At 50.7% G+C, this 10,249-nt stretch overlaps 1 protein-coding gene across 1 annotated transcript; it reads right to left on the bottom strand.

Moving 5' to 3' along the window:
* Nucleotides 1-666: 666 nt before the first annotated feature.
* Nucleotides 667-6,046, bottom strand: MYC (MYC proto-oncogene, bHLH transcription factor). Its single transcript, XM_023224047.3, has 3 exons — nt 5,483-6,046; nt 3,069-3,840; nt 667-1,718 (listed from the first exon to the last, which is right to left on the bottom strand). The coding sequence occupies exons 2-3, from the start codon at nt 3,823-3,825 to the stop codon at nt 1,156-1,158; spliced, it is 1,320 nt and encodes a 439-aa protein (XP_023079815.1). The 5' UTR covers nt 3,826-3,840; nt 5,483-6,046; the 3' UTR covers nt 667-1,155.
* Between the last annotated feature and the right edge of the window lie 4,203 nt (nt 6,047-10,249).

The raw sequence follows: 10,249 nt of genomic DNA, 5'->3' as shown, positions 1-10,249 counted from the left end.
ACCCAGATGAACCAAGGCATGATAGTGAAGGGGTGTTTTGAACAGAATGGGTCCAAATTGCTGCTTTGTATTATCTGCATGTCTACAGATAAGTTACATAACCCCTTTGAGCTCTTCTATTTCCTTGCTTGTGAAATAGGGTTAATAGTAGCATTCCTCCCAGAGATCCTCTGGGGTTTACGAGATAACCCAAGGACGGGACTGGCACCTGGTTGTGAAGGCAGCAGAAGCTGGTTCCCGCCCAGTCCCCATCAACTGTCTCACTGGGCAGAATTCCTGGGTTTGGAGTGAGCAGGGGACTGGCACTGGTTAACTAAAGTAACAAGAGTTTCTTCCTCACCTTCCTCCCAGCTCACCAGTCCTTATGCCTCTTTGTGTACTTAACTGTTATCTTTGACCTCTTGTATCTCCTTTGCCTACCTTTCACCTTCTCACCCGCCTTCTGCCATTCCTTCTAACTGTCAACTCTGGCTTTTATCATAATCTCCAGGAAACATCTTAGAACCTCTGAGAACTTAAAGACCTTAAGGCCCCCAGACCCATTTCAACAGAGGAAAACTCTTGCCTTTCTTAAGACCACCCTCTGAAGGAGCAATTGATGAAAACAAACAGGGGATGGTGGTGGTTGGCAGGGGGAAGAAATGAAACAAAACACTCACGACTTAAGATTTGGCTCAATGATATATTTGCCAGTTATTTTATTTTTTCTAAAAACAATAGAAAAAAAATCAACTTTAAAAAGCAAAATGTACTTAAATAAAAAAAAAAATTAGAGTTTATAGTACCTGTAATACTAGGTACTATATACTAGGATTGAAATTCCGTGTGGCTGCTATAAACGTTTTATTAAAGTTATTTACATTTAATGGCAATATTTACAGAGAAAAATTGTGTAAATCTTAAAATTTTTTAAAAACAATTCTTAAATACAAATCTGTTAAAAAAAAAAAAAAAAAAAAAAAAGAAAAACGATGGTAAGCATAAAACAGTTCTTTTATGCCCAAAGTCCAATTTGAGGCAGTTTACATTATGGCTAAATCTTTCAGTCTCAAGACTCAGCCAAGGTTGTGAGGTTGCATTTGATCATGCATTTGAAACAAGTTCATAGGTGACTGGGACAGCTCTGTCAGAAGGAATCTTTTTCCTTACTTTTCCTTATGCACAAGAGTTCCGTAGCTGTTCAAGTTTGTGTTTCAACTGTTCTCGTCGTTTCCGCAACAAATCCTTTTCAGAAATGAGCTTTTGCTCCTCTGCTTGGACGGACAGGATGTATGCTGTGGCTTTTTTAAGGATAACTACCTTGGGGGCCTTTTCATTGTTTTCCAACTCCGGGATCTGGTCACGCAGGGCAAAAAAGCTCCGTTTTAGCTCGTTCCTCCTCTGGCGCTCCAAGACGTTGTGTGTTCGCCTCTTGTCATTCTCCTCGGTGTCCGAGGACCTGGGGCTGGTGCATTTTCGGTTGTTGCTGATCTGTCTCAGGACTCTGACACTGTCCAACTTGACCCTCTTGGCAGCAGGATAGTCCTTCCGAGTGGAGGGAGGCGCTGCGTAGTTGTGCTGATGTGTGGAGACGTGGCACCTCTTGAGGACCAGTGGGCTGTGAGGAGGTTTGCTGTGGCCTCCAGCAGAAGGTGATCCTGACTCTGACCTTTTGCCAGGGGCCTGCCTCTTTTCCACAGAAACAACATCGATTTCTTCCTCATCTTCTTGTTCCTCCTCTTTAAGAAAGGAAATAAAAATCACTCAGCAAGGTTTCATTAAAATAATCAATTACTAGATTAATGCTGTACAAATACAAGGCATTAATATGTTAGAAAGGTCTCTGGACAAAATTATCTCCACAAAGAGCCAAATCTAGGCTGGGCGCTGTGGCTCACGCCTGTAATCCCAGCACTTTGGGAGGCCGAGGTGGGTGGATCATGAAGTCAGAAGACAGAGACCATCCTGGCCAACATGGTGAAACCCCATCTCTACTAAAAATATAAAAATTAGCCTGGCATGGTGGTGCACACCTGTAGTCCCAGCTACTTGGGAGGCTGAGGCAGGAGAATCTCTTGAACCAGGGAGGCGGAGGTTGATTGCATCACTGCACTCCAGCCTGGTGACAGAGTGAGACTCCGTCTTAAAAAAGAAAAAAAAAAGAACCAATCTAGCCAGCCACTCTTACTTCTCTCACCATGAAGGTAAGAGTCTCATAAAGGGAGAAGGACAGCTGGGTTATGGCACAGACAAGAAAACTACAATTTCCCAGGATATGACATTGATGCCAATTCTTACCTAAGACTTAATGAGGCTTTGGACACACCCAAAGCAAAGCACATTCCCAAGCACCTCCTATTTTTAAGGTACTTTACCAAGAACACTTCAGGTGTTGCAAATGATAGCTGCAAATTGCTTGGTATGACTTTAGCAACTCCCTATTTTACTGGAAATGAAAAAGAAAAAAAAATTTGCAGTTTTGCCAGAAGTCCAAGAGGGTGGGGGAAGGAAAAAAAAAAAAGTCCAACTTTGGCAAGGATTTGCTTTTCAATGTTCAAAACAGGCTGAGAAGATCCCAGCTCCTCAGCCCACCCACTCTTGAGGAAGTTCACTGGCTCCCGCACTCAGGCAGGCCCTGCCTAGCCTCTAAACACAGCCCCTCATTTTTGTAGATAGTTCATTAAATCCCACCACTTCTTGGAAGTTAAGAGGGAAGCAATTCATTCACTCTCTCAGAAATCAATCCTCTCTTATCCTCATTCACACTCTCCCCCCCACCCCGCCCCTGGGCAATTAAAACGCAAACGGGAGGTAAGAAATGGATTGAGTTGTAAGATAAGCCAGAAGGTTTAAAAACCTAAATGAAATTCCTGAGGTGTGGGAGACAAAGGGGGAAGGGGCTGGCACCGAGAGCGGTCTAAGGATAAGGGATGGGAGGAAACGCTAAAGCCCAAGGTTTCAGAGGTGAATCTCTCCAGCTCTGCTCTCTCTCCCTTTTAAGAGGAGGGGCCCGTTGAATAAGCTGCCAATGGAAATGGAAAGACATCCAGCAGCCCCACTTTTGACAGGCCTGGGCGGGCTTCACTTACCAGAGTCGCTGCTGGTGGTGGGCGGTGTCTCCTCATGGAGCACCAGGGGCTCTGGGCTGGCCTGCGGGGAGGACTCCGTCGAGGAGAGCAGAGAATCCGAGGACGGTGAGAAGGCGCTGGAGTCCGGTGAGGCGCAGGACTTGGGCGAGCTGCTGTCGTTGAGAGGGTAGGGAAAGACCACTGAGGGGTCGATGCACTCCGAGGCGGCGGCGCTCAGATCCTGCAGGTACAAGCTGGAGGTGGAGCAGACGCTGTGGCCGCGGACAGGGTTCGGGCTGCCGCTGTCTTTGCGCGCAGCCTGGTAAGAGGCTAGCTTCTCTGAGACGAGCTTGGCGGCGGCCGAGAAGCCGCTCCACATACAGTCCTGGATGATGATATTTTTGATGAAGGTCTCGTCGTCCGGGTCGCAGATGAAGCTCTGGTTCACCATGTCTCCTCCCAGCAGCTCGGTCACCATCTCCAGCTGGTCGGCCGTGGAGAAGCTCCCGCCACCGCCGTCGTTGTCTCCCCGAGGGGAGAAGGGCGTGACCGCAACGTAGGAGGGCGAGCAGAGCCCGGAGCGGCGGCTAGGGGACAGGGGCGGGGTGGGCAGCAGCTCGAATTTCTTCCAGATATCCTCGCTGGGCGCCGGCGGCTGCAGCTCGCTCTGCTGTTGCTGCTGGTAGAAGTTCTCCTCCTCGTCGCAGTAGAAATACGGCTGCACCGAGTCGTAGTCGAGGTCATAGTTCCTGTTGGTGAAGCTAACGTTGAGGGGCATCGTCGCGGGAGGCTGCTGGAGGGGGCACACAAAGCGGGAGGCAGTCTTGAGTTAAAGGGCTCTTGGCGCAGAAACCTGGCGCAGCGCGCAGTGCGCGCCACGGTGCCGAACCACTCCCCTTGCAGAACTATCCCCTAAAGCGGCTGGGTGGTCTTGGTGGGGGAAAAAGGGGGGCACCCTTTCACCTCCTTTGGGCAGTCCCCTACTATCTCGGACACGCACTTAGTGAACCAGCGGCTTGGTGCCCGCCGAGCCCCCGCCCCCGAGAGCCAGGAGCGTAAAGCCCGGGAGTCGGCCCCTCAGCGGCAGAGGACTCGAAACCGGCCTTGGCCCCCTTAAGAGGCCGCGGGAGGTGGCGGTGAGGAATACAATTTGCCAAAACCCAACGCACAAAGTTTTGCGCCACCTGAAGGAGAAGGCGAGAGGCGCCTCCGCGCTAGCGGCTGCGTGCACCCCGCTCCCGCGCCGGGGCCCCTCCGCGGCGGCTGTTCCCACTCGCGCCCTCGCTGCGCTCCTATCCCCGCCGGCGCCGCAGCCCCTCCCAACCTCCTCTTTCCACCGCCCCCGTCCCTACCCCCAGTCCCCCCGTCCCCCTCGCCCCCACCCCCCGACCAACACTCCTTCATTTGCCGGCTTTTCTTCTCTCGCCGGCTGGAGTGGCGAGCTCAGCCGCTGGCTTTAACACCCCTTCATAAATACAAGGGGGGTGTCAAATAATAACAGGGGCACCTCCCTTCGCGCTCAATACGGCGACGCAACTGCGCCAGAGACCCCGCTGCGATACCTCGCCCGGAGCCACCCCACCAAGGGTAGCAGCTGTTCTGGTACAGCCTAGAGCCCCGCTCCTCGCAGTTCCTCCGCATCTCAGGGGCGCGAGGACACCCGAGGGCGGCCGCGGCAGGGGAGTCAGGGCTGGGTGCGGAGATTTGCCCTGGTTTTTCCAAGTCAACGATTCCAGGAGAATCGGACACATCTCCGCCTCCCTTTTCCCCTGTCTGTGCCTCCCCAACACCACATCCTAACACCTTTGGCTTCCCAGGTTTTAATTTGTATTATTACTTTTTAAAAAGCCAAATGCCAACTTCTTAAAAGGATCAGGGCGAGTTGGAATCGCCGCGGGGACGGGCGGGTGGGACGCGCCGCAGTGTCCGTCTCCGGCTGTCAGAAATGCGGTGAGCCGAAATTTAAATGCCCTCCCGGAGACGGGGAAAAGTCAGCGGCTGCGGAGCTCTCTGGCTCACACAGGCAATATGCGGTCCCTACTCCAAGGAGCTCAGGATGCAAGGGGCTTTCTGCCCACCGCAAAGCAACCCCCAGCCCCCCAAAACTCAGACAGCAATTAACACAATAAAGCAGGAATGTCCGACCGGCCGGGAGTCAGCGTGAATATATTCATGAGACAGAAATCTCGAAAGGCTAGTCTTAAAAACCATTCCCGTTTTCCCTCTGCCGTCTCCTCTCCCATCTTGACAAGTCACTTTATCCCGATCCAGTTCTGGATTACCCCCCACCCCAGCCCAAGCTACCACAACTACTCTAAGAAAAGTGTCAATAGCGCAGGAATGGGAGAAAAGACACCCTATTTCGGCATTCGACTCATCTCAGCATTAAAGCGATACAAAAATAAATTAAAAGACAAATGGACCTCGGTGCTTACCTGGTTTTCCACTACCGGAAAAAAATCCAGCGTCCAAACAGAGGCAAGGAGAGCCTTTCAGAGGAGCGGGTCCTGGCAGCGGCGGGGAAGTGTCCCCAAATGGGCAGAATAGCCTCCCCGCGTTGGGAGAGTAGCGTCCTTGCTAGGGTGTTGTAAGTTCCAGTGCAAAGTGCCCGCCCCCTGCTATGGGCAAAGTTTCGTGGATGCGGCAAGGGTTGCGGACCGCTGTCTGGGGGGTCAGCGGGAGGGCTGGGCCGGAGGCGAAGCCCCCTTTTCGCTCCGGATCTCCCTTCCCAGGACGCCCGGAGCGCAGCTCTGCTCGCCCGGATCTTCCACCCTCGCCGGCCCGCCGGCCCGCCCGCTCGCTCCCTCTGCCTCTCGCTGGAATTACTACAGCGAGTTAGATAAAGCCCCGAAAACCGGCTTTTATACTCAGCGCGATCCCTCCCTCCGTTCTTTTTCCCGCCAAGCCTCTGAGAAGCCCTGCCCTTCTCGAGGCAGGAGGGGAGCCAGGGACTGCCGGCGCCCGGCTGTGGCGGCCGCGAGCAGCACAGCTCGGGGGTCCTCAGCCGCGCAGACCCTCGCATTATAAAGGGCCTGTGGGCGGAGATTTGCGAGAGAGGATCTTTTTTCTTTTCCTCCACGCCCTCTGCTTTGGGAACCCGGGAGGGGCGCTTCTGAGGAGAGTGGGGAGGGTGGGGAGGAGACTCAGCCCGGCAGCCGAACACTCTAGCTCTCGGATGTAAACAGAGTAAGAGAGCCGCATGAATTAACTGCGCGCGCCTACCATTTTCTTTTGCTCCTGCTCAAACCCTCTCCCTTTCCCTGCTGCTCCTCCGTAGCAGCACTGTTTGACAAACCGCATCCTTGTCCTGTGAGTTTAAATCGTCGCAGGCGAAACAGCTGCCCTTCACACCGCGAACACACTGCGCGCCCACCGCCACGCCACGCGCGTACCAGGCGGTAGGGCGCCTCGCTAAGGCTGGGGAAAGGGCCGCGCTTTGATCAAGAGTCCCAGGGAGAGTGGAGGAAAGAAGGGTATTAATGGGCACGCGTTCAGAGCGTGGGATGTTAGTGTAGATAAGAATGATAGAGGCATAAGGAGGAAAACGATGCCTAGAATGATTAAAATAACTCAGCAACGCATTGCCACGTATACTTGGAGAGCGCATTATGAATAAACTCCCATTGCATTTGTTGGGGGGTGTCATGCATTATGTATTATGTATGCACAGCTATCCGGATTGGATACCTTCCATCCAGACTGAGTCCCCCAATTTGCTGCCAAAGCAGCAGATACCGCCCCTCCTGCCCCGCCTGCTCTGGCTTCCGTGGGGCCCCGTGCAGGAGGCGTCTGTTTAGCCCTGAGATGTATCTGCCTGTTCCAAAGCTGGACTAGGGCGGGAGGGAGGTTGCCTACTCTCTGCCAGCCTGTACCCCACCGTCCCACCCCTGCGCCGCTCACACGGAGTTCCCAATTTCTCAGCCAGGTTTCAGAAGAGACAAATCCTCTTTGCGCCCTGTGGCGCCGGTTTGCACCAGTCGCGGGCTCCCGGGTTTGGGAGAAATCAAAGGCGCTAGACGGGAGAATATGGGAGGGGCAGGGGGGACCCGAACCGCGGGACCGGACTTCCTAAAAGGGGCAAGTGGAGAGCTTGTGGACCGAGCAGGGGGAGTCAGCAGAGACCCTTGTGAAAAAAACCGTTAACTCTTTCCTCCCCGGACAAACCGGACGTTTAATTCTTTTCCAGGTCCTCTTTCCCTTTTTATTATTGGAAACGTGGTCATGCACAAAAAAATGCATCGATTCTGATCAAAGAAGAGGAGAGGAGTATTACTTCCGTGCCTTTTTTGGGGGGGGAGAGGGGGTCTTGAGCTAATTAAAATTTGGCTGCCTTCCAGGCATTAATTTCCTAGTTCACTGACTCAATTTTTTTTTTCTGAATACTAGTGAAAGTGCATTGTATGTAATCCGCAAACATGTATTCACATTTTATTCACACTTCGACTTAGCTAGTTGCCCAGCCCGACATACGATTTGTTTGTTCCCTGAAATGATCTAAATTTAATAAAAATGCATATTCCCTCGGGATTTTTTATTTTGCGTTATTCCACGGCATGAAAAACAAAAAACATTCCTCTCATCCTTGGTCCCTCACCCAAATGCATTTTAGTAAACTTTTGTCTCCCTCCACCACCTCCAAAAGAGAAAACAATTCGGGGGAAAGGGGTGCGTGTATAGCATGTACGCTGTTCAACATGGGTTATTACCCGTTGAGTTTGCAGCTCAGCGTTCTAGTGTTAAGTGACTATAGTAGCTTCCCCCAAATCCGACGCACTGCACAATTCAGCTTTAAGGACTGCAAATTACTTCTGCCTCTAGGCCTTTGCCGCAAACGCCGGGGAGCAACCAATCGCTAGGCTCGATTTTGCTGCAAAGCGTCTTTCCCTCCGCCCCCTCTCTGGGCTGTACCCGCGTTCAGGTTTGCGAAAGTAAAGTAAGTGTGCCCTCTACTGGCAGCAGAGATCACCGCGCCTGGATGTCAACGAGGGCGGGGGTCAGGTGGGGGCAGGAGTAGGGGCGTCCGAGGTGCAAGGTTTCCAGCGGGGGAAGGACAGTTGGTTCCTTAAAACAAGTTTCCAGCCACCTCCTTGTTATTCTTTCAGGTTGGCTGCAGAAGGGCCGAAGAAAGAGGAGTTATTGGAGGAAAAAGTGGTTCAGAGGTGACGATTCGACCGCATAAGAGATGGTGAAAATTAACCTATCACTACTTATTGCTAATGAACATCGCCCTATGGAGAACCGGTTATGGCAAACGTGAAATAATTCACAATTACACAGACGAAAAAAAATTCCAACAAACCCTAAAACAGCCAAACAAGCTTTAGCCCCCACGTCTTAGAAACTGATCATCTTTTTTAACCACCAAATTTGAAAGCAAGACACTGGATTTATAGGGGAAAGGGGAGGCATGGCAGAAGGTGATGGGTATTTGATTTTGCCTATTATTAATTATTAGTAATAGGTATTATTATTTTTGAGACAGGGTCTCCTTCTGTCACCCAGGCTGGAGTGCAGTGGCACAATCAAAGCTCACTGCAACCTTGATATCCCAGGCTCAAAGCGACCCTTCCACCTCAGCCTGATACCCCAGCCCAGCAGCTGGGAGCACAGTGTGCCACCACACCCTGTTAATTTTTTAAACTTTTTGTAGCGAGGCAGTCTGGTCATGTTGCCCAGGCTGGTCTCGAACTCCTGGGTTAAAGCGATCCTTCGGCCTTTGCCTCTGAAAGTGCTGGGAATACAAGTGCGAGTCACTGCTCCTGGCCTCGGTTTATTATTTTTACTTTTAAAATATTGGGATCGTGAATAATAAGTGGTTGTTTTAATAGCAAGAAGGGGTATTTGAGATCTCATAGAAAAAAGTGTGAAGGAATAGGACCATTTTATTAAAAGTTTTAATACTAAAATGAGTATGCAGTAAGGTTGAAGTACATGTGAAGGAAATTTACCTGGCATGTGTCCCTGGTCAAGTAGGTTTTTACTGGGCAAAGAATCCCTGATGGTGTCCCATCACTTAGATGCCCTCAGGACTTCTGGCAGTGGCGGGTCCTTCCTGCAGGAGCCTTGTAGGCTGATTTCCCAGGAATCTGGCACTTTTGGCATTACTCTAATTGAAGCTAAATGAGTGCTCTCCACAGGGGCACACACTCCCCCGCCACCTCAAAGAAAACCTTCAACAACAAACAAACAACAATCACAAAACCAAAAGTAGGTCCAGCTTGTCCTCATAGGATAGTTGGTGAAAGTTGCTGAAGATGGCAGATATACCGTATCTTCACATCTGACTCTCAAATTATGCCAGTTCAGTGTAGGGTATGTGAACCCCAGGCAGATATAATGCCTGTGGGTTCAGGACTCAACCTCACTCTCCCCCAGGCTGGTGACATCACCTGAGGTGTTACTTTCAAGTCACAGCTTGGAGTTGTTTTGTGTCATCTCCATTTTCACAGGAGAGAAAACAAAGTCAGACCTCAGCCAGGTTAAAGGACATAACTGATTTTCTTTTAGTAATATTTGAGACATATTTGACCTAGAATAGATATTTGCTGGGTGGAAAAATGGCTGAGATTACAACTGGTATATATGATTACCAAAGTGATACATGTCCATTGGAAAAATCCATTGAGAAATAGAAAAAGAAAGGAAAAGGCCGTGTGTGGTGGCTTATGCTTGTAGTCCCAGAACTTTGGGAGACACAAGTGGGAGGATTGTTTGAGGCCAGGAGTTTGACAACATCCTGGGCAATGTGGTGACATGCCATCTCTAAAAAGAAAGAAAGGAAGGAAGGAAGGAAGGAAGGAAGGAAGGAAGGAAGGAAGGAAGGAAGGAAGAGAAAAGAATGTTTCCTCTGCAATTTTTTTTTTTTTTTAAATTTAAAGACAGGGTCTCACCTTGTAGCCCAGGCTGGAATGCAGTGGAACGATCATGGCTCATTGCAGCCTTGATCTCCCTGGGCTCAGGTGATCCTCCTACTTGAGCCTCCTGAGTAGCTGGGTCTACAGACACACACCCCACACTTGGCTAAGTTTGTATTTTTTTTTTTTTTTTTTTGCAGAGATGGGGGTCTCACTATGTTGTCCAGGCTGGTCTCAAACTCCTGGACTCGGGTGATTTTCCTGTGTCAGCCTAAGTGATTCTCCTGCCTCAGCCTTCCAACAGCATGAGCCACCACACCCAGTCTCTCCTCCTCCTCCTCCTCCTCC

The sequence above is a fragment of the Piliocolobus tephrosceles genome, chromosome 7, assembly GCF_002776525.5.
Source record: "Piliocolobus tephrosceles isolate RC106 chromosome 7, ASM277652v3, whole genome shotgun sequence".
Lineage (NCBI taxonomy): Eukaryota > Metazoa > Chordata > Mammalia > Primates > Cercopithecidae > Piliocolobus > Piliocolobus tephrosceles.
The sequence above is the reverse complement of the archived record's forward strand: the minus strand, read 5'-3'. Positions and strand labels throughout refer to the sequence as shown.

Excerpts from the sequence above, each read along its gene's own strand:
- MYC (XM_023224047.3), bottom strand. The coding sequence starts at position 3,825 with ATGCCCCTCAACGTTAGCTTCACCAACAGGAACTATGACCTCGACTAC. Across the intron at positions 1,719-3,068 it reads CACCACCAGCAGCGACTCTG|AGGAGGAACAAGAAGATGAG; the intron begins GTAAGTGAAGCC and ends CCTTTCTTAAAG.